The following is a 27,016-nucleotide window of genomic DNA, read 5'->3' on the forward strand; positions in this document are numbered from 1 at the left end:
TTATATTCTTCTCATAGAATTACCAACATTTCTCGCTTACAGGTTTAACTCTGCCCACAAGTCCCTTACGGCAGCAGCGTTGATTTGCGAGACCTCGTGGAGTTAACTCGATCAGGAAATTCTTCTCTAAAATGATACGCGTGATATGTGTGTATAAGTATACATTTGGATTCATGTATGTGTATTGCAAAGAGTTTGGCCCAACGTACTGCCTGACATTAATTATGTCTACTTAAAATTGTTGTCATCTACATCCAGTCTCTGTCCTTTATTTGCTCTTCATTGCATTTGCTGCCCTCGAGCTGTGGCTTGGGGATACAAATTTGAATATTCAAATGGCAGGATGAGTGCGTGAGCAGGTGCGTCACAGCAAGGACAGAATCGGGTCATACTCGCCACAAAGCTGCACGTGCGCACCTCACATGCAAGTTAAACTGGCCTACAAGGCCCCGGGAGGTCAACGTGGACGTGCCCATTCAGCCAATAGCTCAATCTTGGGCTCCTCGGCCATCGCTCTCGCCAACAATTTCCTGCAGTTGCCAAGTAAAACGTTGCTTGCTTTGTCAGGACTCACGCCGACTTTTCTCCTCAGGATGCTGCCAATGAACTCTCAGCATCTTTCTCAGAACAGCCATTCCAAATGATTCAGTTTGTCAACATGACAAGACTACAATTATGGAGCCCAAAAAAAAAAACATTCGGAATTTAGCGTTGCCCTAAAATCTAGGTCATTTTTTTGCCATTTTTTCAAGGGCTCCTCATAATACCAACACAATTTAAGCATAAATGCAATCGAAGTTTTCGAAATAAAGTCAAGTTGTAAAATTCTTCTGAGGTAGTCATTTCTTGTTTTGTGATGCACACATTGGCAGAGTGATACTACTCCCACAAACAGGCTGGCAGAATCTCAACGCGGTCTGAGTTGAGTGTGAAAACCAACAGATGGCCGCATGACTTGCGTGTGCATGCCGGTCGACTTCATGTGGACCACAGAGGATGCCTTCGCGGTCGGATGAACCCGCTTATGGAATAGTCACAGCAGAAAACCTGTTGTTGTTCAATGTTCGACAACACGCAAACATCAAAGGTGGATGAAGGTGCCAGATGAAGATACTATGTGCAGATTGATTTGCACATGTAAAGAGGCGCACTTCCCTGAAAATTGGGTCTCATTCAAGCAATTTCACAGAAAATATTCAAATGTTCCCTTTTTTCCAACAAGGATGTGACATCCACAACTTTGTGCCAAAGAGTGGGAGCTTGGACATGCTTTTGTTTACTGACACCAATGTGGTTTGGAGCTGAATATTAATCCAACTCATCTGTGCTCACACATCATCCACAGTCCCCCCTGGAATTGGGGCAAATTTCAACACCTGAAGCCAGTTTCACAGAGCAGCATGACATTTTCAGACTTGTCTATCATTTTGAGACCCACAAAAATGTCTCAAAAAGCCATGACTGAAAAGACAAAAGGAAGTCTGTTGTCATTTTAGTTCAAAGGGGTCACTTTTAGGGGGTCCTTCAATAGCAGAGTTTTCCAAGCGATTTCATTAAAAACTAGACCACCGAGCATGGTTTACTTAAAGACATAAAATTTGGTAAGCATCATAGAGGAGACCCACTCAAAGTTCTCCAAAGCCACACTTGATTAGACACAGGAAGTCTAGCAGGGCGCTTCAAAAATGAACCCCTGAAGATTTAGTCTGATGGTTCTCAAGATGATAAGAATCCAGCCGACTATGCTGGATTTGGTAGTCAGGTCTATTATAAGCAGACCCACAAAAAAGTCCAAAGAAGCTATGCATGAAAAAAAAAAGTCAGCAATTTGTGCATTATAAGCCCATTTCCAGGGGAACTTCATAAACGAACTTGAGATTTTGCCGGGTAGATGTTAAATGTGTCAAATCCATCCCCCGAAGCGAGTTTAACTGAGGGCCATGAAATTTGGTAGACATACTATCTATCATGAGTAGGCACAAAAAAAGTGTGTCACAAAGCCATCCTCAAAAAGATACAAGTCAGCCGTTTGTGCTGGAGCCAACATTTTAGAGTCATTTACGGACACTTCCAGATATCTTTCAAAGACAAACTCAGACCAATTTTAAACGATTGGTGGCAGTTTTAAGGCACAGATACATAACAGATGGGCTAAAAAATATTCGGGACAATTGAAGATTTTGTCATTTCATGTGTGGGGGACCATAATAGTCTGAAGACTATGAACGCAGCTCCACAAAATCCAAGCTTGACCTAATGTCATGTGTGAAGGTCATGTCCTGAAGATGTTCATTGACCCCCTCTACTGGCAGAGAGACAATCAAATTCCCCCCAACAGACTGATCTTATAAATCAAATTCACTCGTCTGGATTTTATCTCCATTTGACCGACTGTCGACGCAATAAGACACCTCACAAAGGATGCCAAATCCCGGATGTTTATCCAGGATTTGGTCCTTTGGGCTCGAGAGGATAATTTGTGCTGCACGGCCCTCTTCAAAAATCGTCATCTGCGTCTCTCACCCAGCTAAATTTAAAAATAGATGCAGCGCTGCTGCAAAACAATTGTCATTGGAGAGGAAGAGGAGGGCAAAAGTGTAGGAACAGATTGAAGGCTCATTGTCACAGATTTATGGAAAGCTGTTTGAGCTAATATTCGATATCCTTCATATCCACCATAAGCTTGATGTACTGGTGCAGTCTTTGTCCTCACTAGAAAGACAATTCAGCCCACTCGTTGAACAACTTTGGCGTACAAGGACGACCACTGTAAAGAAAATTCTATGGACTATTTGAGATCTGCACACAATGATTACAGTACAAAAGGCTAAGTGCTTGACGTTAACTGGCTGAACGTTATGATGTCACCAGTCTGACAAAACCTTTGCTTTTGCTAGGGTGTTAAAGTCAAACAGTTCAGTGGTGCATTTTTATCACACTCACCCACTCATAGTTTAGTCATTTGCGTGGTTGGAAAACTTACTGTTCTGGCCCTGCGTGTTTTTCATCATGCTTGGATTTTCTGTAGGAGACAAAAAAGAAAAAAACTTATTACTGGCACTGCTGTCTTCCCCAATGAGAAAGACTATTGCCTAGTAATGGAGTTGCAGAACACGGTGCAATACGAGTGAGATTGGAGTAAATGATTTTTTTTTAACTTTAATAAACAGGATGCCAAGTGATTGCAAAGCGAGGAAAAAGAAGGTGAAAGCAACACAGCTATTTTGGGATGCTAAGAGCTCTCATCTGAAGTGATGCGTCACCTGAATGCATGCCGCAAGAAACGTAGCGGCTTTTTCTGACATGCAACCACTTTATTAGGTTGACTTCTCAGGAGAGACAATCCAAAAGACAAACAAATGTTTGGATTTACCGAAATTCATTTTCATCTTTCAGATGCTATGAACACATGTAGTAGGGATCTACATGGACGGGGGAGGTGGGGGTGGCCGATGATGCGTTAAGGGTGCACCAGGTGGTCAGTAGACATCAAGGTTATGCCGTCCTGGCATTTCTTCCTAAAAGTTGTATTTCAATAAGGCCTGACATTTCGATCCTTGTTTGCAGGCATTTAACAGACCATCAAAAGAGTTGAGGCACTGAGTAATAAAAATAAATAAATAAATAAATAAATACATTTTTGGAAAGGGGCTCTCAAGGACCAGACATTATTGTGTGTGGTCGGTTTGACGATGTTCCATGAAACACACAATTCTGACAACCAAGAGCCGAATGTATGTGAAGGTTCTACTGGGATTTTGATGTCATAACTCCAATCCTGACACACCATTTTCCTTCAATCCGTGTGGACTCGCATGGCGGACTCCATAATGGTTGTTGTCTGTTGGGGCTCGTGCAAGAGCGCTGCTACAACGCTCGCCATTGATGGACTAAAACCCTCGTTATGAGAATAGTCATCTCTCTAAGTGCGGTCTTAAAAAGAAAGTGTTGTTGAGACAATTAGGGGCACAATCTTTTATTAATCGGAATCGCGCATTAACATTAATGATTTATTGGCAAAAGTGGTGGCATAAATCTCAACGGTATCTCACAGTTAGCGTAGATAAAACATTTTGGTGAGATTTTTTTTTCTGTGTGCTTAAATGTGTGTAAAAAGCATTCCAGCTGATTCGGTTAGGTTTGTGTGGTTGAACCTGATCTGTTTCATCTTAATGGCAAAACGTACCAAAGACTATGAGGCGGGTGTGCGTGTCCGTGGAGCCCAGAGGATTCTGGGCCGTGCAGCGGTACATGGAGCCGTTGAGCTCGGCCGGAACCCGTTCCAGGATCAGATCCTTGCCCTCTCGCTCGGTGCTGCCATCCAGGAGGCGCCCGCCCACGCGGGTCCAGGTGAAGAGGGGCTCTGGGAACACCTCGTTCTAAGTTCAGATGGAACAGAGGAATGGGCAGGGCCATTGCAGGGAAAGAGATTCAGGGCAAAGGATACATGAATAATACAGCCGATCCCCCTACTGATTCAATCTCGAGTTAACAACATGCATTAATAATCCACACTTCAGTTTACAACAGTTTATTCCCCTTGCTGTTCTTAACCCTCCAGTAAACATGTCTAAAAATAACAGCACGGAGCAGATTTTGACGCGTGTCACTGTGTTAGAGAAATATAAGACAGCGTCTGTGATTCACACACACACACGCACGCACGCACACACTCACGCACACACACACATACACACACACGCACGCACACACACACACACACACACACACACACACACACACACACACACACACACACACACACACACACACACACACACACACACGCACACGCACACACACACACAAATAATAATAATAGTTATAATAATAATAATACATTTTTGTACAAGACACCTTTCAAGGCAATCAAGGTTGCCATACAAACATAAAATAGCATACACAGTTAAAAGAAAAAGAAACACACAAATAAGACACAAATAACTGCACGTGTATGCACACACACACACGCACGCACGCAGGCACACACATACACCAACTCGGTTGTATGTGCTGGAACATGAATAGGGAAAATTTGAATGGACACATTTTTGTCGCTCACACTGGATTTAAGCAATCTAATGTTTGTATCGATGATGTCACGCTGGGCAAGAAACAGACTTGATTTTACTCCAATTGGCAGAGGATGGAAACAATTTGGGACTAACTGCCGAAATGGGCTGCCTGTGCTTGATTGGGCTAATGTTGAATAGTTTGTGGTTGGATTGGCAATCTGGTTTGTTCCTTCCATCAACATTTAACTAGAAAATAACAATTCATTCAAATGGTCTATTGCCATCACACATTAGATTGAATTGTTTCCCCGTATCAGGCTGCACTTACCCCGCGAGCTCCTACCTGGAATCCTTGCACAGTGATGCGCACCGTGTCCCCGACTTTGGCCCTGCTGGGGGTCATAAAGAGCTTCGGGCCTTTTGGGGCAGCTGGAGGGAGATAAAAAAAAAAACAGAGACAAAAGGTCATCACACAGCTCATGGCTAAAAGAAGCACCTGTTCTGTCAAGGGAGAAGAGTGACAAATACAATTTCCTGTCAATTAAGGTTGGCGGGAAAAAAGCAGGGGACCTCGCAGGTCCCTTTATCAGAACAACGACACTGGATTTATTCCCCTTCAGAGAGAATAAGGGACTAAATTGGGTGGATGCTCATTACTGGAGGAGAATGGGAGCACGACGGGTGGAGTGTGGAGGCGGCCAGATAAGGGACACTCATGGAGCTAATTCCCTTGTCTGGCTGTGGACAACCGGCCCTCTCTGCCTTCCATTTGGACCCGCTGAAACAATGTGGCACAGGGAGCACGGAGCTTCTAATATTACGAGATTATACGAGGTCAGGTTATTCCCTTATGTGCTGAGTCCTGATATGAAAAAAATGATTTGCATAATATTTGCAAAGCAAAAAGGGTCATTTTCATGCAGATCCGGTGACCATAAGATATCCTTTTAGGCCTGTTCAAGAAGCTCATGTGATACGATGAACAAAGTTAACGGCGGGCACCGCATGCCGAGCAGCGGCAATGCAGTTTTAGACAAATGAACTAATTAAGCAGGGATGAGCGTCGAGCTAAGGGCCCACTATCAATAACACTGCTTGTTCTCCATCAATTTGCCGCTTTTAAGTCTTAATATAAATCACATTAGACGCTTAGTTTCATTGATGAGTGGAAACTAAGAGACAAATAAATACAAGCAAATAAATGAAATCATTGGACGGCTATTTATCTGGCCTTGGAGGCAAATGAATGAATGCATTTGTAAGACTAAAAGGCATAAAAAAGATAAATGACACTCTTTTACTTGTAATAAAACAGAGCACGCACGTGGCTAAACATAAATGTCAAGTCTACATCCAAAAAAGCATCTCAAGTGCGAATTAATTTTGAGTTGGTGGCAGGTAGAGTTCCAGAGGTGGTGTCATATTATGCAAAATATTCTTTTTAATGCTTGTGTACAAATAGTTGCACGTCTGGCATGCATCAAGGAAGACATTAACCATCAAATCAACGTTTTGCTATCAGCCTATGTCTGGAAATGTGTCTGTGAAGCTATCACTGAAATCCCGCCCCACTCTGATGTAACAGTGGGGCACAAAATCCGAAGGGCTTGCTCAGAAACACGTCTTGAATATTAATTTGCCCGACACCAAACCACGACTTGGCAGGTTCTTGGCATTTTATAGAATGCACACACACAAAAAACACACAAACAGGTCAGTTTTTCTGCATTTAGTTAAGGGTGAGTAAAACATGGATGAATAAAACATCAATCTGTGAGTAGAACCAGTAATCAGAGAGGGTTCACTCTACATCCTCATTCATTACATTATTTTGAATCCCTGCACAGGCAAAACTGCATCAGCAAAATGGCTCCCAAAGTAGGACAGCGACGTTGACCGAAAAAAAATGATAAATCTGACATTTTCAAGATGAGAGAAAACATCACCATGCTTCCCTTGGCAAAGACGAAGCACGCGTGACACGGCCTGGCGTGTCTTCTCATGCCCAGGACGGATGGCGGTTCACAGGCTACTTCTGGCAACAGCCAGCGTGATCGGAGGAGCTTCTCGCTTTTCATGGTGTTACACACGGAACGCGTCGTGCATATGGCCGTTATAAAAAGATGATGGCCGATTTCTGGGATTCGGTCCAGTGGTGACAGTTGGTGTTCAACGTCAGCCACCCTTGATTAGGGCATCGGGCGCTCAAATGGACATGAGGCCAAACAGTTCCCACCAGGGAGTGATGCAGAACCCCCTCGGACTAGGCATTTGGACTTTATAACAGATGGTCAATAAAGGGTGTTCGGCTTTTGCCGCACTCCTTAGATGAATCGACTTGAATACCAATCAAGTAAAGAAAAGAAAATATTTGAATAATATATTGTAAACTACTCTGAATTTATTTTCATGGGTGGGTTTGTGTGATAATTAATGTGACAAAGCAGGGCACGATCATCTAAAACCAAAATTTTTTTTTTCTCCGAAATGTATGGGACAACACTAGACAGCAGGAAGACTCAAAATACAACATTAACAATGTTCAACAACAAGGTTCAAAATAAGAGGCATAATAAGAGGAAAGAAAACATAACTTGACTCATGACAGAAACATTGGAGAGCCAACCTGGCAAAACAGGCATTGAAATAGTACAAGATAATTGACCAGACAAAAAGGTAAACCTGGCTGAAAGGAGCTGATTGGTAGAGACAAGATGAAACGGAAACCTGATGAGCAAGTACAAAAAGAACAGTGACAATGTGTGCTTCAAAATAAAACTTCATGAAAACATGACAAAACATAAAACAAGATCAAGTTTAATCATAACCACAGATCAGGTATATATCTTTTTAGAAGAGCAGAAAAAATGGTGGAAAATTTCTAATGAGGAAACTTGTTTTGTTTATCTCTATGATGTAGTTTAATGCTGGGGCTCACAAATCCTTAGCTTGTTTTTCACTGTTGTAAAAAGTTTGACAGTCATATTTTGGCATTATGATCTCCTCAATACAAGAGATAGGGCCAAGGTGGGGCGCTCCAATCCAGCCTTACTAATCAGTGACAGCCGGATCAGCTCTCTATGCTCTCGATTGACAGGTCAAACTTCAGCAGTTGAAACAAAGGGAATAAATAATTCACAAAAATTCACTTTTGATTTTTGTACCCGCTACATGGTAAGAATAAACTTTATATGGGCAGGTGCCATTTTGTTCATCATTACACATCTAAAAATGACACCATATAACTCACAACTGCCCCTATTGACCTTGAACTCGTAAAATGAACTCAATCGTCTTTTTCTTGGCTTTACAAGCATCGTAGTTCACGCATGCCCAAAAGACAACTTTTTGGCCGTGCATCAGGTGTGCTTGGACATCAACAGGTGCGGCCAGCTGCACCTCAGACAGAAAAAGTTTAGGGCAACTGACGCATTTACTGGAAGAGCGGCTTGGTTAAAGAAAACGAAGGCAAGAAGCGCGTGAAGCATATTTTTAAAAGGCCTGACGGCCGTATCAGACAGCAGCTCCATCCAGGTGAATCCGGCCATGTAATACCTTTCACAGGTCCGAGCGGGAACACCAAAGCCACCAGATAAGACGTATTGATGAGTGGCCAACACAAATAACTGCACGCACGCACACACACACACACACACACACACACACACACACACACACACACACACACACACACACACACACACACACACACACACACACACACACACACACACACACACACACACACACACACACACACACACACACACACACACTCTCATCGTCTATTCAGATGCCAATGCCATCTGGAGCCGAGCATCTGCTCTTTGATTATCCCCGACTGGCAAAGCAATGGTGACGTGAGGTAAAGTTGAACCCGGCGCTTGCACTGCCAGTGTAACACTATTTCCGTTGGGCACCTTTGCTCGCCAAGACTCGACGCAAAAAGAGCACCTTTTAAATATTCAGGCACCGACCTGAACTCTCCTGGACAGACTCCAGGAGCGAGCGTGACGATTCGACGGGAGATGAGCGCTCTTTTCCAACACCCTGAGGCCTCTCGTCCCATTTAATATATGGCAAGCGCGTTGCCCTTCATGAATATTCAAGGCGTGTAATACAACACTGGTTCGATTGTCAGAATGTCGCTCTGTCTCGTGTGACGATATTAAATCGCTGAAAGATTTAGCGCTCATGGCCACGGAAAGGATTGGCAATTCATTTCCTGACGAAGAGCAGCTTGCACTTATCACGGATATGACGGGCAAGTTGTCACTAAAAGTAAATTGTCTGCATTTTCTTCACAATTCAGAACGATGCGTGTATACTTCCGTCTGGCTTCGTATATGTGGTACAGGCAGCAGATAATACAGTCATCCCCCCTTAACAGTTGCTTAACAGAATTTAGCTGAGTCAAACAAACTTGGCCTGATAGTTCAGACGGAGCTGTCCAGTCATATTTGGAAACTGACGGCTTAGCTGACAAACTAAAATGTGACATTATGCAAGTTATCCCCACCGGAATGTCACAATTCAGCAGACATTCAGAAAAGTATCAAAACAATATTTCAGAAATAGGCACAAAACTAAAGATTGACTTGGCTGGTTGATTTCATATCACGCCGGCACCACCGTTTTGTATGCAAGCCAAGAAGCCATTTTTCCACAACACAAAGTCTGAAGTGAATCAATCCATACGCCCGCAGCCTTGACTGAGGAGATTTGACTCTTTTGTGACTGAAGTGTTTTGTTTTGTGCTGAGGAACGTTCGGCATTCCAAATGCGCTCTGACTCAACGGCTCATCTTCTATTCTCTTTTCTTCTCAAAATGAAAATCAAATGTCTGATGAGGAACATGATAGTGATAAACGAGCGACTTCAAACAACTTGTCATAACAAAAGCGACGTTGACATTTAGCAAGAGTTTTTACCCCTCTTGTCGCCCCTCCGCGAGTTTGTCGTGGCTTTAATCATCCATGTTGGAGGGGGCCAGCTGTTAAAATATTTACAGCGCTGCGCTTCAGTCTGATGAAGACCGCTCATGTCGTCGACGCTCTAACTGACGCTGCTGACTCAGTTTTGGATGTGATGAACTACATTTCTGTTCTCTGGGAGGACGGGTCGGCGACAGCTACTGCGCTCCGCCAGGAATTATTCTGCAATAAAATCTCTCCTGCTGTCAGATACCCCCCCCCCCCCAAAAAAAATCATATCAACCCATTAGCGATGTGATTTCAAAGCCGCCACAGATTGTCAGCAAGGGAAAATAATGGAGCAATCAGACCCAAGTGAACTTCAGTAACCCACAATATCCATCATTTTGAATCAAAAGTGACCAAGCGGATTATAAGTGGAGTATCAAACTGAACACTAATAAGCGCTGTCAATCTGGACTGATTTACCGTTGACAACAGAAAGGAGCTCTAATTGAAACTCTGTAGACTCAGCCTAATTAGCCAGGTACGTGACGTGTGGGCTCTGGCAAGAAATCTTCCTGGCGCACAAAAAAAGTCAACCCGCCTCAAAAACAACACTGGACCCGGGAGTGCTGCAAGAAGAACAGATGTTACCGCTAGCGCTCGGTTGGTAAAACGAAACAATATTAACAGGCATCATCATTTATTCCATTGTTATGTTATTGATTTTTGACAGCACAAAAGTATCTCTTCAGTGCAAGTTTCTATGTGCACGATTATGAGTGCTCCTTGTGGATCATGATGCTCGTCTGCAGAATAATGACGCCAACGTTTCGCCTTTGAAGTGTTAATTGGAAATGCTGGGAGCCATCTTTGTTTTTAGTTTACACGGAAAATACAGAGGGGGGTTGTGCGTTCACCCCGTATAAAAACAATACTTTACCCCCAAAGTTAGAGTCTTGTTTGCAACATTGGATTTATTCTTTTTGATATTTTAATCTGCACAGAAATACCCCGCTGCTATTGTTCTGTCTTGTGAAAATTAATTGATGTTTTAAAGAAAACTAAGAGCTTCAGAGACGCACGCATATTGTGCAAAGAACCTTGTGCACTGTGTCTCTGAATCGTCATCCCACGTCTCCAATTCATCTTGTCGTTGGTGCGTTAAGTGAAACTGGCGGCAGACGGTGCCGAGAATTGGCCTGCCAGTCACTGTCGTGTTTCTGCGTTCTCACCCTTAAACTCCCAATCTGCAATCTTTGTTGGTTTCAAATCACAGTTCTGAAGATGAACAAAGAAGCAGTTGTAAGCAAGAGTTTAATAAGAGAAATGAGAAATGTAATATCATTAATTGTACAAGTGAATGTTGTCTGAGGATAAGTGAATGTTTTGTATGAGTCCAGACACAGGGTTGTGTTGAGCACTCTCAGGAGGCAAATCAAGTGGACCTTCACTACAAACTGCACTTGGCATTGTCTTGAAGGTGAGTGTCTGTTCTTGTTCTGTTCTTTTCAGAATTATAGTCTTCAAAGCTTTCCACAGTTTCATTGTGGCTCAATACCACCTTGAAATCAAATCTATTCACACTATCTGTAGCTCCATTGTGTATTTTTAGGGCATTTGAATTGATTACGACCGGAGCGTTGGGTTGATTTAGAAGACTTTTGCTTGTCATGTGAAAGACTATTTCATGTTGAGATTGGACAGTGCTATTTAGTGAAGGACCTAAGCCTTTTGGAAGTTTTCTTTCTGTTCCACACACTAACCCTTACCCTATGACCATACTTGCCTACCCCTGACCTTCGGCTCTGGAGAAATGATAGTATAAAAGAATCAAACAAAGCATCCTACCCAATGTGACCTCCGTCTGCATCGGCATTGAGAGCGCCGGGTGCTTGACCTCGCAGCTGAAGAGGGCGTCGTTGTCCAACTGCGGGTTGAGGGTCCACGTGAGCCGCGCCTGCACCACCACCGAGCCGTCGCTTTGTGGGATGTGCGTGTGGCTGAAGTAGTACAGGGGGTCTGTGCTGTGGACCCAGCGGGGGAACTCTCGGCTCACCACCGTCTCCGGGATGACCTCGGTGGCGGGGCTGGGCTCGGAGGCCTGCAGGCCCTGAGTGTGGACACGCTGCGGCCGTTCCGTATACAAACGCGCCAAAGGGCTCTCAGGGTCCAGCAGGGAGAGTGAGCGCTGCAGCTTGGTCTCATCCAGGTCCCGGCTGATGAGCGGCCTGGCTCCTCGGAAGCCCGCCGCGCCGCCGCCCTGATCACCAGCTGATGGCTGAATGTAGGAGATCACCTCGATCAGCTCACCGTCCCGCTTAAAGTACACCTTAAACACAACATCGAGAACAAGGTTCAATAATTGCTGCTTTGTGCGTGTGTATACCACCATATATTTTCCCTAGAATACAAGTGTTTGCAAAATCTGGTGATTATAAGCTTGTTGAGGCCCTCAAACCATCAATTCATTTGTACGAACACTCATAATAAATACAATGATTCTAAGCCCACTTGGTGCTCGGTCCTTAATCACATTGAGGACCACTGACTGAGGAAAGGTTGCCAGCAGCACCAAACAAAACCACACATGTCTGGAGTTTCTGGTCACCTGACAAACATATGGTGAAAATTGATCAAAACACTCAACAATGTGAAAGGACAGACAGCACGACTCGTTTGAGACCAAACGGGAGACAAGACCAATGAGGGTGGTCAGCGCTCGTTTGGATCTGGCCAAAATAACCTTGTCAAAATGTGGTAGACAACTGGTCCAAACATTTGGCCCATTCACATATTTTTGTTCTTGCTTATCCTTTATTGACCAAGTCTGTAAAAGTATATGCAAATAATTTATCTCTGGCAGTTGGATCCACCTATTGATGTGCAAGGCTATTTGGTGCCGGCTTACATCTGCTTTCTGGATCTGTTCGTAATTACAGTCAGCTTTTAAATGGTGATGCCATTTAGCATGGACAAAAGCATTGTGCTCTGTTCCAATTTCCTGTAACAGAACTTAGCTCTTGCCTGCTTTTCATTTCATTTTCATCATTTTACATAGTTATTGTGTTATGTTCTTAAGACATATCAATGAGTGGCACACATTCAAAAGAGTTCCTAGCTGTCTTCATATATGGGACATTCCCTCATCAGAGCACTGTAAGGATTAAGGATAACTGTAGTAGAATTTTTAGTCTGGTGAGCAACTTTTAAGGCCCGATCTCATGAGAGTGAGCGAGCGCTTATGGTGCTTCAAGTAAATCTAAGCCAGCAACAAGTATAGATTTCGTTCCCATGACAACTAGGGATGGAGTGAAGGGTAACTACATTTAGACTGCCAAATCAAAAGTTAGTTCTGCTTGAACCTTGTGAATCTTCAACCAGCTTAGCTACCCAGTCATAGGTGGAAAATCAGGTTCTATCAAGATGTTGTATTATATCATTAGAATCTGAACAGGAGCTTGCTCACAGGCATATATTCAGAAATAGGCGGATAAAATCAGATATACAGTCTTTGTATGTGGTTGTCGCATTTCAGTTAATGAACGGGCAGGTACTCCAGCTGCCTATATACAACCACTTAAAGGCTTCACAAATACTTGATACATACATACTTGATAAAGTTCTGGAGTGCAGCTCACGTACGCGTCGTGTATAATAATAGCACTGCGGACGCAAGTGTAAAAATTCTCCAGAAACAAGTCATGTTAATGCTATTATTCACATATGCCCTCTGTCACGTCCATGTCACAGGATGCTCACTCAGCCGGCAACTTTCCTCAGCCACACCCATTTTATCACTGTGAAGACTGTCACCCGCTCCCTCTTGTTACCCCATGTTTTTAAACCCTGCCCATGTGTTTCTCCCTGTCTACAGTTACTGTCCATCTGTTTCTGCTCTCGTTGTCCTGTCCTCCCCCCCGTCTCATGCGTAGGCTCACGGTCAGTACCTGTTTTTATGTCTCAGTTCCAGGTACGAGTGGACCTTCTGTCCCCGCCACTGTCTGTGAGCCTCTGCCTGTGTCTCTGTTCACCTCTCCTCCCATCTCTTCAAAAAACCCTGGCCCAAACTGCATTTGGTCGCCCTGCTCCACTCATTCATGAAACCCTCATGCACAAGTAATAATGGGGTTACTGGTATCCATGGAAACGCAGGCACCAACGCCGAGCGTGCACTATCGAGCGAGCGCCTTTGAGCCAGTGCACGTATCGCTCGGCTCCAAGCTAATGATGTCGCTTTCGTGGCACCAAACACGACCTCAGTGACAAGATGGGTAAAAAGTATTGTGTTGCCTAAAAATAAATTGCCTATATTACCGTAGGTGGATTTCAGGTTCTCTGACTGTACGTATGGATCTGGAAACTCGTAAGCTCAACTACACTTGCGAGAGTCGCAACGCTGCCGAAGGGGAGAAACAAGTTGTCAAATAAAAGAAGACGCATTGGCCACAAAGTCTGCTCAGATTGCATAGCGGGGGACTGCACACGCTGCCCCCTATGTGAATGTAAACATATCTTCTGCAGCAATTCCTTAAAGGCTGAGTGGTATTCATATTTGTTTGCACTCATTATTGCTGTTTTCACACTCAAGGTAGCGACCCTTAAGGTGCCAAGTGTCACTAGCGGCTACATAAATTGACTCTAGTGCATATATCTATGGATCATAGCGACTTTAGGGACGCTGCCATACAACTTTCTTTCAGACCGAGTAAAACCAGATACTACTTCTTCCAATACACATATAAGACAAGGTTTCTTGACATCTTTTATTGTATGCACTTTACCAGACTTTATTAAGCCCCCATTACTGTCATGGATTGCCCCTGAGATGTCTCCCACTAAATTCTTTTAGATATTCATTATTAGGGTTTAGACAGTCACCGTAATGCTATTTAGACAGGGTAGGTCTCTGCAAGGAGATCAGGCGGTCTAAATGAAAATGGATTTGTCAACAAGACATCATGGGGAAAAGTGTCAAAGACAAGAGACGAGCCAGTCCGGGAAATCAGTGAGATATGCCATTAGCAGAGTGGGAGTTATAACTAGCTTCTGGTTTTGCCTGTGTGATAGAACTGTTTCAAAAAATAGTCCTTCATTCATCTATTATAGAACCTTCAAAGTAGTTAATATATTTTTAGACTTTTATGACCAAAAATGCACCGGTGGCTTGACTTGAGCATTTGAGTTATTCAGTGACTGATTTCTAAACTCATCAAATATTAAATGGCCAACAATTGCCGTGGTTACTGCCACCACTTTGCGGTGGAGGTACCAAAAATATTGCTCGAAATATTACCTGTGGTCTCCATAACGGTTATTACCAATGGAAAATAGAAAGTATTTTTCTTTCATTTTCAACATTTCTCAAAGCTGTCCCTAAGCACCCTTTCTTGCTAGATGATGGAAGGGAACTGGAGGATTGACAGCTTTCAACTGGAGGTGAGAGACAATTTTCTGCCAGTATTGTTGTTACCCCTGCAGTTCTTCCCACTCTTTATTTACGAGGAGAGCTCTACGGGATGGAAATGTTGCTTGTGACCAAAATAGACGTGTATAAGTGTGTTAAGTGCACTCCGTGTGGATTATATTAACTTTTGGGAATGTGAATGCTGTGTTTATTTCTGTCATTGATTTCCTTTACCACTTCTTTAGTCAGACTCTCGGGGGAGACATTTTTGTGATTGTGTAGCATTCTGGGCTCACCTTTATGTCAAAACAGACCGGAGAAGTCATAGTCCTCGGATTTTCAGAGGATCGGTCATGAAAGTGTCAACCTATGAGTCTTTCCAGCAAAAAAGAGACAGCAGCACCATACTGTGTACTTTAAATATTGACATCATTCCAAGTCCATCTAATAACCTGTTCACATTATGTTCATTCCTTCAAGCTGTTAAAATGTAATTTTCTAAATATGTGTCTCAGTTTGGCAGGCGTTGATAACAACAAAAACAAAAACAAAACACTGAAAGGTCTAGGAAGCACAAACAGATTAATTTTCCTCAAGTGATTATGTAGCTGCCAGAGGATGTCGCTCACTGTGATTTGTGTCAAAAAAATAAACATTACATCTCCCACAGTGACATGGGCACATCGCTGTTCCCCGGCCGTGTGATTTTCCAACATTCAGCATGCAATTTATCATGAGAAAAACAAAAGGAAAGCTCCAAACAACCAGACATGTCTCATTAACTTGCTGCTGAAAATAGAAAATTGTAGATAACAACATAGCCCGTTTCCCTACCTGCCACGCTGGGAGGCAGAATTGTATGCTTTGGTTCTGTGCTAATAGCATTGGGGCTAGCAGCCGGAATGTTTTTTTTTTATTTAAATGTTCTGTTTGAATCAGTCATCCATCCCTAAAATATGAACTGGGGCTTCACTTTAGAGCGCCTCATTGTTGGCTGTACCTGCATACACATCACAGAGAGAAGGGAGTCGAGAGAGGTAAAAAAAAACCCAACAACAAAGAAAACTGACTTTCCTGATCCAACCAGCCACAATAGTACTCGGCAATTTTTCTAATCATTTGAATAGGGCAGGTTGTGAACAATATTTTTCTCTGTGGTGTTGAAATGACAAGAAATGTGAATTTCACTTTCCGGAGACTTTAAGCTTCACGTCGGTTATGCATTTAATTGAGAAGGCAATAACGCAACTCAGCTGTATTTATAGAGCACTTTAAAAAAAAGCACAGCAGCATATAAAGTGCCCAAAATAAAAACGAGACATAAACACAAAGACAGTTAAAACCTAACAACACAATAAAACACTAAAACAATGCCAATTCTCATCCTGAGTCACAAGCCAAAGGATAAAAATACGTGTTAAGAAGACATTTAAAGGTGGCCAGAGAGAAGGATTGTCTAGTGTTTGACGAAAGCTCATTCCAAACGGGAAACCGGGAACGAAAAAAGATTACGAGGCTCTATTTAGTCTTCGGGACCTCCGGCAGCATCTGGTCCGCTGATTTGAAGCAACGGTCAGTAAAAACAAAGTCCAGTCCCCATGTACTACCGGCATCATTAGCGGCTTTGTTTGTAAGTGACACGAAGGACGAAGAGTTTGAAGGATTTAATGATTTGGAGTGACACAGAAGGTTTGAGAAACTATTGTGGTTTTTACGCACGCCCGGTCCTTCTCGACGGGAGCTCTCTTTCACCTCCGTGGATGGAAGTTCAGTAGTTGTTGGCTCGTTGAACTCTTGTTTTGTTAAATAAAGAGCCGTTTACCAAATCCACGTCTTTCCTGGTACTTTGTTAACGCTACAATATGGTTATATACTAGATCTCTGCAGCGCATGCACGGCGTTGTTGACATAAAGGACGAGGAATTTGATCGATGGATTTAATGATTTGGTTTCATAATATTGTTGTAATATGATAGTTATTTGAAATATACTTTATATATTGTTATATGGGTCTGTGGAATAATTAGAAATGCAACTTACAATGGGTCCGACGTCAGCATAAGCGGCGCATACGCGGCATTGTTTACATAAAGCACGATCGATGGATTTAATGAATTGGAGTGACACAGATGGTTTGAGAAACGTGTTATTTATGTAATACTTACTTGAATAACTCTGAATGTTACGTCAGACCCATCCTCAGCTCCTCGTTTGTGTATATGTCACGTTAGCATATCGTATCGTTTAGCTTTTTGTTGCTGGTTCATGTCTGTTTTTGGTGTTGGATTTTAACAAATAAATTTGCCCCAAAAGTGCGACTTATACTGCGGTGCGACTTATATAGGTTTATTTTTCACTTTATTGTGCATTTTATGGCTGGTGCGACTTATACTCCAGAGCGACTTATAGTCCGAAAATTACGGTACTTGTGTGGGACCATGAAAAACAAAGTTGTGAGTTTGCATGTACAGCTAACCCCTGCAAGTACAAACTGGCAAACGCGTGGCTGAGCTTCAACGTCTTGACTCATGACTTGCATAACCCAAATAAAAACAAAAGCAGCAGTGACGCTAAATATGACTGCAGGGGTGATGTTCATAAAGTGTGAGGGATGGATCTTGGAATGCTATTTCTTTCACTGTTATTGAAACAGAGGAGCGGGCTCAGTACAGCCAGCCGGGCTGCTGTGCTGTCGATAACGTTTACTGTCACGGTTATCAACATCATCCACCATCGTCTTGTTCCTCTGCAGCATGCGCCCGCGATCAGCAGGTCCACGCCAGCTTCGTCACGCCGCAACAACATGTTCAACTCTCTGGAACAGTCGGCAAACATTAAACTCACGCCAGGCCCGCCTTTCAAATGGGACACTCGGGGGATGACAGCGGCAATACGTTGAGTTTTTCTCCCTTTCTACCTACAGCAGCTGCAGTTCCGATGGTGTTTTCTGCAGTGCGGGTTGGTGCGCTGCCTTGCATGATAATTATTCGTCTGCGGAATGCGGACGAGGGACGATGCCAAACCGTGAGGGCACGATAAATTAATGAAGTTTTGACTCATCTCAGTCTTTGCCACAGTTGCGATTTGGATGTACAGCATGAGCTACACTCACAGAGCATCTTCTACCAGCACGGCTTTACTAGGGACGGCCCGATCCGATCGCATGATTATCAGCTGATCAGGAATCATTTGCTGAATTTCAGTCGTAATATAAAGCTTGCCAAAAGTGAAGACCTCCGCAGAGCAGCTCTGAGATTCAATAGGCAGGGAAAAGGCTCGTCACAACAACTTAATCAGCTTTCTTTCATATTATTGAGCATCTTTATCAACCATCCTTTTCAATCAGTGCATGCTTTTGCGCTAAGAAGGTGCTAATCAGCGGCGCTGAGAGGCCATTAGTGCTGACATCATCATTACCATCATCATCATGGCAACGCATGGAACACAGCCGACCTGCTTTGAATTCACACAGCAAGGTAGGCTCTCAATATTTTTCAGGGGGGGGGGGGGGGGGGGTTTGATGGTGGAGTCGACACGTGTTCAGGGTGTGAAGAAAAATATTCACGTGACCCAAGTGGCATTTTGTGGAAAATACTAATGATAGTTCTTTTTTTTATCGCGTACTGGGTAAATGATAGTCTGAACTCTCAAACTGATGGTTCTTTGTTCTGTATTTTTACATGCCATGGTCCGTTTATGATTTGAACACACCTAAAGAGCTTGTGCCCCTTAGTTGCCAGGTGCTAAGGTGTTTTAACCACCGTGAGAACTCCAGTCGGCACTTACACCCCCACAGGCACACCCCTGTGTCACCGACAGTTAATGCAGAACTGTCTATAATAGTAATATATAATATATACACGTCTGCTTAATGTGCATCAGAAACAAAATACAGTGGAGCCTCGGTTTTCGAACACAATCCGTTCCAGAAGGCGGTTCGAGAAGTGAATCATTCGAATTCCCATTACAAATAATGGAAAAAAAATAACCTGTTCCGAGCAACAACAACAAAAAAAAACGTCATTTTTTTTCATTTGCGCATTTTTGTCCGATCGCGCAAATGCAGCGCACCGCCGAACGCGCAACCGTAGCGCGTCGCGGACCACGCAACTGCACCGGGCTGGTCGCATTATTGTGACAGAGCGGCCGCTGAAATTTACATAATATTTTGAAAGTCTTGATGTACTTTCCAAAATTTAAGTGGACCTGAGTGCGCAGGGAGCTTAATTTTGTCCGATCGTGCAACTGCAGCGCATCGCCGAACGCGCAACTGTAGCGCGCCGCCGACCGCGCAACTGAACCGCGCTGGTCGCATTATTGTGCAGAGCGGTCGCTTACATTAAGAAAATATTTTTAAAGCAGCAATATGTTTATCACTTCTAAGGTCATTGACAGTTTTCATCAAAAGGACGTGAAGCTTTCTGTAAATCGAGATGAAATGAAAGGTTTCCTAGCAACAAGGAATCATTTCCATAGGAAGGCAAACAAGCTTGTTTGCCGCAACAGAAAGTTAGCTTTCACGCGAAATATTTTATTTATTTATGTATTTACTTACTTACTTACTTACTTACTTACTTACTTACTTACTTACTTACTTACTTACTTACTTACTTATTTTAATCGAAGATAACAACATTAAATTCTTGTCTTGTCTCAAAGCCGCCATGTTAAGTATATGTCAGTCCTCATGTTGTCTGAACGGCACAAAATCAGAAATCACATCTTCTTGAATTGTTAAAAGGATTTAAAAATGCATGAATCTGCTGATGACAAATTACTTTTTTTTTTTTTTTTACTTGAATTGGCGCAATTCATCTGCTGCTGCTCTTATGGGCAGCTTCCCGAGCGCGGCGCCGCTGCTGCTCTCCTCTCCCCCAGGGGATGGATCAAAATCACATGGGGATGGGTCAAATCCAGAGGACGGATTTCACCACACCCAGATTTGTGTGTGACGATGATCATTGGGACTTTTTATTTTAACTAAACAGGTCAAGCGTCCACTTTAAAGCGTGTCGTGAATGATTTGCAATATTTGGTGGTGGCATAGAACCTTACTTCCAAAAAAATCAAGTTCTTTGCCTTCATGCTTGACTAAAATGTAAAATGTAAAACACGCTCTCACAAGCTTTGACTTCCTCTCGTGAGACACAGCGAGTCCTTTACCCACAGGTGTTCTCACTCATGCTGGCTGATTAAACCTCTTCTTGCGATTTAGCGCGTGCGCGCGTGTGAGCGGGCCACATCCGCTGGTGTGAATATGTTTGGCTGATGAGCTTTTTGACAAAAACACTCGATGAAGTTGGCTGACTTTTGCGAAGTTGCAACGCACACTATTTATGATCCGTGGGCGTGCACGCACACTGGAAGAACGCTGATAGCACAATTGCTTAGAAAAGCAGAAAATGGTGATGTGTTGTTATTTTTATGGCAAGTGATTGAGCATGCTCCTTGTTCAATCAGCAAGTAGTGAGCAGTAGATATCTACTTCTACCCCTACACACAAACAATAATTGCTCTCCCTTCATTTTTTTTTTGAAAGAGCTCACAAAAGGAGAATCCAGGGTTTTTGCTCAAACTCATCATTGTTCCACTTAGGCATAAGCCTTGAAAGTTTGATGAAAATGAGTAAAAAGGTGGACCCTTTGAAATTAGTTACTTGTCTGTTGTATTGCACTGAATATAACTGCTAACGATCCATCCATTAATCCATCTTCTTCCGCTTATCCGGGGTCGGGTCGCGAGGGCAGCAGCTTTAGGAGGGACTCCCAGACTTCTACTCTGGTACTCTGAGCTGCCATTTGGTGCGTAGACACAAACAACAGTCAGGACTCGTCCCCCCACCCGAAGGCGGAGGGAGGCTACCCTCTCGTTCACCGGGTGGGCAATAAGAATGCCCACACCTGCTCGACGCCTCCCACCATGGGCAACTCCAGAGTGGAAGAAAGTCCAGCCCCTCTCGAGAGGGCTTGTACCAGAGCCCAAACTATGTGTGGAGGCAAGTCCGACTATGTCTAGTCAGAACTTTTTTGCCTCACACACCAGCTTGGGCTCCTTTCCAGCCAGAGAGATGACATTTCATGTCCCTAGAGCCAGCCTCTGCAGCCGGGGATCGAACCGCCAAGGTTCTCCCCGCCTTTGGCCGCCGCCCAGCTCACTTTGCACTCGGCCCCTTTGGCCCCTCCTCCAGGTGGTAAGCCCATGGGAAGGGGGACCCACGTTTTCTGTTCGGGCTATGCCCGGCCGGGCCCCATGGGCGAAGGCCCGGCCACCAGGCGCTCGCCTTCAAGCCCCACCTCCAGGCCTGGCTCAAGAGGGGGGCCCCGGTGACCCGCGTCCGGGCGAGGGAAAACTAGGTCCATTTGTCTTTTTCATCATGAGGGGTCTTCTGAGCCGTGCTTTGTCTGGCCCCTCACCTAGGACCCTTTTGCCATGGGTGACCCTCCCAGACAACATAGCTCCTACAATCATAGGGGCACGCAAACCCCTCCACCACGATAAGGTGACGACTCACGGAGGGGCTTAATGCTAACCGTTAAAGAAACCTCAAAGAAAATGCCAGACTGGCTAACATATGCAATGTTACAACGATGCTTTAAGAAATGGCCATTCAAACACCAAAGGTTAATTTTTGGTTCATTTGACACCATACTCGTGAAACTCAAACCTTGGCTTGAAGCCTTGATTGAAAACCCAAACTAGAAACTCTAAAATAGACCAGGAAACCGCAATTATTCAATTAATCAAACAGTGAATGTGAGTCCCTTTCACACCTGGTCTACTGATTCTTTTAGTCCACTCACATCACAGAATTTTTTGGTGGTCGCCATGGCAACCACTCAGTTCCTTTTTAGAAGTCAGCGTAGAATGTGAATGATTCCGCCTCTGTTTCCTTAAAGTCAAGTTATTTAGGAAAACGTGTGAGCATTTATTCAATCTACCTTCTTTGACATCAAGCTTCTCTTCATGTCTGCATACTTCTTTGTCTTGAGACATTTCAAGGCACGCACAGAATCAGTTCCAAGGCCTGATGATGTCTTGCAAGAGCATTTTTTTTTTCACTACTGCCTTTCACCCTCGTATGACATCTTTGCAAAGTCGTCTGTGTTGTCAGCGTACCATGGGGCCGGACCTTCACGTTCTAACAAAATGGACTATTCAGTATTAGCAGCAGTGACAACTCACGGAGGGTGCGGGCTTCCCTCCCTTGGCGGTGCAGACCAGTGTGAAGTTCTGGGCTTGATATCGACTGAACGGCGCCGGCGTGTTCTCGGCCACCACTGAGATGTTGTTTGGAGGAGCTGAAGGAACACAAACACAAACGCACACATAAATTCAACATATGACTGTCTGAAAATGTTGGAACCCAAAATTGACAGCCCGTTTCTAGTTTGCACCCATACCATGAAGCTTCTTGAATAAACCAATTTGAAAGCCTCACACCCGCCGAGGCTGCTTAAATGGCAACATGAATATTTCAAAGCTGATTCAGGGAAATATCTACGAAGAGTCAAGGGCCGAGAGTTTATTTGCGCGGAGGGGAGGAAGGGGGCTCGAGGAGGCGGGCGTGTAAATAAAAGCATCCTTCAGCTTTTATGAGCTTTTTTTTTATTCATCTTTATCGAGCGGATCATTGAAGCCTCCCTCATTCGGAAGGTTGACGCAGTCACTCAGAAAAGCTCTCAGCTGATAAAACTATGCCGTCATGAACGCAATATTTAAAACAATGAACCAAGCTTTAAATCCAAGTTTGATAAGCTACTTTAAAACTGCAATCTGACAGCTTAACCCTGGTCAGGCTGTCTTGAAACTCAAATTTGAAACCCAGGCCAAGGTTTGATGAACTGACTTGGCGTTCTCGTCAGAGACAACCATCCGGTGGCCCCCGCGGGATAACGAGAAAAGGTCACGATGGCGGCTTTAATGCGTAAATCTATCAGGTGCTTTTAAAGAGACATGTCACAGCAATGAATTGATTAAAGACAGGTTGGGGATTTGGCCGCTGGGCCGCATGCCTCATGCGGCTGCACCCCTTAATTGCTTATTGATGGCATTCATATGCTTGTAAATTAACCTTAGGACACTCCATTAGCTTCCTGCCAACACGGCGTAGCGCGACCTGCCGACAAAATATACTTAACGCAAATAGAGACACAACACTGGCTCCTTGCCTTGAAGACTTATTTTCAAACCATGCGCCGGCCTTTAAAACCATCGCCTTTGTTTTAAAGCACAACCATGGCTGAAACCTCAAGCCTTGTTTCAAAACATAATCCAGTCTCAAAAGCCCAACCCAGGTTGAAACCTCACCTAAATTCCTTCCATACTGTACTGAAGGCATAACGGCACATTACAATCTATTTGGCTCTTAAGAGGAAAGAGTTTTCTCATGAATTTGATATTAATATTCATAATACCAACAATAACTATCAAATCCCAGCCTTGGCAGGCCAGATAATCATTTCTAATCCTCTGACAAGTACCTTTGCCAGCAAGCAGCGCTCTTGACTTGTTGCCGCATAAACTGCAGGAATGAATAATTGATCACGACACGCTCTTGTTTCCCACCACACAAGACCGAGCGTCGCCGGCAGAATAATAGCCCGGACGCAGATTCTGCCGTTTGTCCGAGTCGCTACTTGAGCTCTGCGACTGCGTTCTTGCCTCGATCGGGTCGGTTCCTCAGCATGTCATGCACTCACTCGCATCACAGTCAGAACGCAGCTGACATGTTCAAGCAGCAGGGCCGGCCGGCTGTGCAAAACAAGATGAAAACTTTTCAAAGAAAGGGAAATTTCAAAAGGCCAGAAACTTTTGGGAAAAATAAATCTTTAAACATCGAAGCGCGGATTTAAAAATTCCAACTCTCGCTTTCCGCCGACATAATGAAAGCAGCTCGGCTTTCATGCAGCGCAGAGGCAGAAACATCTCAGCTGGAATCGCAATTGTCTTGGCTTCTGATATTTTGCCGTGAATTGTTCATCACGTTGACTCACATCAGGTGAGCTCTTGTGACGCCGCCTGCAGATATGGCATTCATTTGTCCTCTCTGTTTGCTTTAAGACGGAATTTATTCAAGACTGTCACAATGTCTCAGTAGCAGGACTTCATTTTTGTCCTTAAGGCTACATCCCACGGCATTCCCAAACGCTGCCTTAAACCATTACACTGGTTTAGAACCTCAATTCAAGACTAACTATCCTGTAAAAATGCCTTAAAAACTTCAAGGCACCAGAACTTGATGACCAGGATTGAAGACCACTGCCAGACAGTGTTACAAGTATTCCAAAATAATATTTGAAGAATATCCTTGACGAATAAGTCCATCAGTAGCAGTCAACAGTTGTATTCCGAATAAAAACATCCACGGCAGCAAATGAATTAATATGTGGAGCTTTTTTGCCTTGATTTTTGCCCAAATCCTGCTATCTGAACGTGCCATACTGGTTTGCTTTGTGAAAATGGCTGCTGTGCCACAGGCCATTTAAACAACAAAGCTGAGCTGGCGGTGGCCAAAGACGTGAACGTGCACAATACAGTCAAGATTGGTATCTCGGCAGAAAGCTGCTCTTTTGGATCCTCGATAAAAGTCCAATTTGTGTCCTTACTATCTGTCCCACAATTTACTGTGTTTATTGTGGGGAAGGGGCATCGAAACAACAACGCGCCTTTCCTGTATTTTATCTATATCACGCTAATAGACACGCTGGGGGCGACTTGTTGCATCTTGTGTTATTCTCGTATTATTTTGGGAAGGTGCACGCCAGGGACAGCTTGCGTGCATGTTGCCGGCAATTACCAGCCATGCCTCGCCGAGGGAATCCTCTGCACCTGCACACCCGCTTTGGGTGTGCAGGTGCAGCTGATGTGATTTGGGCAGATGAGAAGCACCGGCTATGTTTTCATTAACGCCAATAACTCCGGCTGCCCATCTTATATTCTTAAATGAGAGCATATGGGCACGGTGCTGCCGAGATGATTAGTTCTGGCTCGGGATTCAAATGATGGTTTCCCCGCAAAAATGGAGCAAAGCAGACGGTCACATGTGATGTTACACTCTGCAAAGTAGCACGTCGATCAAGGCCATTGGTGAAAATAATGTTCTTTGTAACTGGAAACAATTCTTTCAACCGGCTATTCAGAGGACCTTGGATACAGAAAGCTGAGAGCTCTTTTTATTCAAGTGATGACAGGGTCTATCAGGTTGTGGTTTGCAATTTATGTTAGTACCTATTTATTTCTATGCAGGTCATTATCAGCTCCCTGCTGAACATTCAGCTAGTTGTGGATTCATATGTCATGGATTTATATTATGTCAGAAGATGGCTGTGGCTAATTGGAAAGATGAAATTGGTGTCAAGTGAGAGAAAGCTAATGAGTCATCATCACATCCAATATATAAAAACAAATATTTGAAATACATTTATTATATTTTTACATCTTTTGTATCTCTTAAGCTTTTATTTAATTGAATTTTCTTTTGGTTCCCAATATTTTCCAAGAATTTAGGTTTTATTTTAGGGTCAGATTAGCCTAGGCCACAATGCATTTCAGTGGGTGTCAATTATATATGTTCTATTTTTCTTTTTTAACTCACTGATCAGTGATGGTAAAAATCCTGATGGTGTCAAGCCTCATTCAAGGTCAAGTAAATATACTGCGGCCACTTGTTTTCTGTAAGACGACTGTCGGCTTTTAGGCGGCTGTGTGGGCCACTCGACGCTCACAAACTATGCAGGCGGCGCAGTCCTTTTGCCCCAGCATCCATTTCGCTCACTCCCTTCCATGATCCTTTTCACCTCCTCTTCTTTGTCCTTTTGCTCTTTTGCCCTGACATCAATCAGCATGAAAAGGGAGGGAGGGGGCGCGGGGTGGGGGAAACACGTGGCAAATGGGATAGGAACAAGAGAACATTTATTGCTCCCGCGAGAGAGCTTCCTCTGGACTCATAATTAGGGGTCTAAAGCTCCAGAGACAGCTGGACTCGCAAGAAACACTCCCAACATCCCCTTTGTACGAAAAGCCAGGCCTCTAGTCCACGTCTCTGGGGCTTCATTTAAAGCGGCTAGCAGTCATCCATGAATGAAATATAGATGGGCTAGATCATTCATAAACAAAAAGACAAGTTGAAATGTGTGTGTAAAATATTTAATATTAGTCATACAGTGGCAGGCGCCTCTGAGAACTTCGTCACCAACCACCAGCAAACCCGGAAGTCTGTCTTTGTAAATATTTGGTGAGGTAGATTAAAGAACAGAACCATCTCACCCCTGGCGGTGCGTAGAAGCGTCAGCACCGTATCCCCGAATGGATGCAGGCTTATTTATCTTTTTTAGTGACATGGCAGCGGTTTTATGTTGTCCCTCTAGGCATGAGACCAAAGAGGCGTGTCGCCTGTCTGCAGAGGCATCAGGAGTGGGGGCGCGTCCACACTTGGCAAGTGCTCGCCACGGATGCCATTACCTGCCGAGCTTGGCGACACTGATGCTAAGAGACAAAGGACCTGGGAAGTCTTCAGTGTCCTTCAGTCACAACACTGCCTCCACACCCAATTTGTGCTTCTTTGTGTTTCCTACGTACGACAATCAAAGGTTGAAGGGGAATTGGAAACTTTGGAAATTCTCTTTCCTCTTTGCAGACACAAATTGCAGACACAAAGATGGGGTCAGGGTGTCGAGTGG

At 43.9% G+C, this 27,016-nt stretch overlaps 1 protein-coding gene across 2 annotated transcripts in view; it reads right to left on the reverse strand.

Annotated features, from left to right (window-relative positions):
• Positions 1 to 27,016, reverse strand: part of igsf21a (immunoglobin superfamily, member 21a) — a 101,598-nt gene that overhangs the window by 2,701 nt on the left and 71,881 nt on the right. The window contains exons 5-9 of one of the 2 annotated variants that reach the window (XM_085924180.1): positions 22,521 to 22,636; positions 11,783 to 12,263; positions 5,359 to 5,444; positions 4,187 to 4,379; positions 2,984 to 3,022 (exon numbers count right to left, since the gene is read on the reverse strand). In XM_085924180.1, the coding sequence (XP_085780306.1) occupies positions 2,984 to 3,022; positions 4,187 to 4,379; positions 5,359 to 5,444; positions 11,783 to 12,263; positions 22,521 to 22,636 (915 nt within the window). Of the gene's footprint in view, positions 1 to 2,983; positions 3,023 to 4,186; positions 4,380 to 5,343; positions 5,445 to 11,782; positions 12,264 to 22,520; positions 22,637 to 27,016 lie in introns of both variants that reach the window. The other variant, XM_085924179.1, reaches the window with a different exon arrangement.

Source organism: Syngnathus leptorhynchus, chromosome 11 (genome assembly GCF_054491065.1).
Source record: "Syngnathus leptorhynchus isolate UIUO chromosome 11, UIUO_Slep, whole genome shotgun sequence".
Taxonomy (NCBI): Eukaryota; Metazoa; Chordata; class Actinopteri; order Syngnathiformes; family Syngnathidae; genus Syngnathus; species Syngnathus leptorhynchus.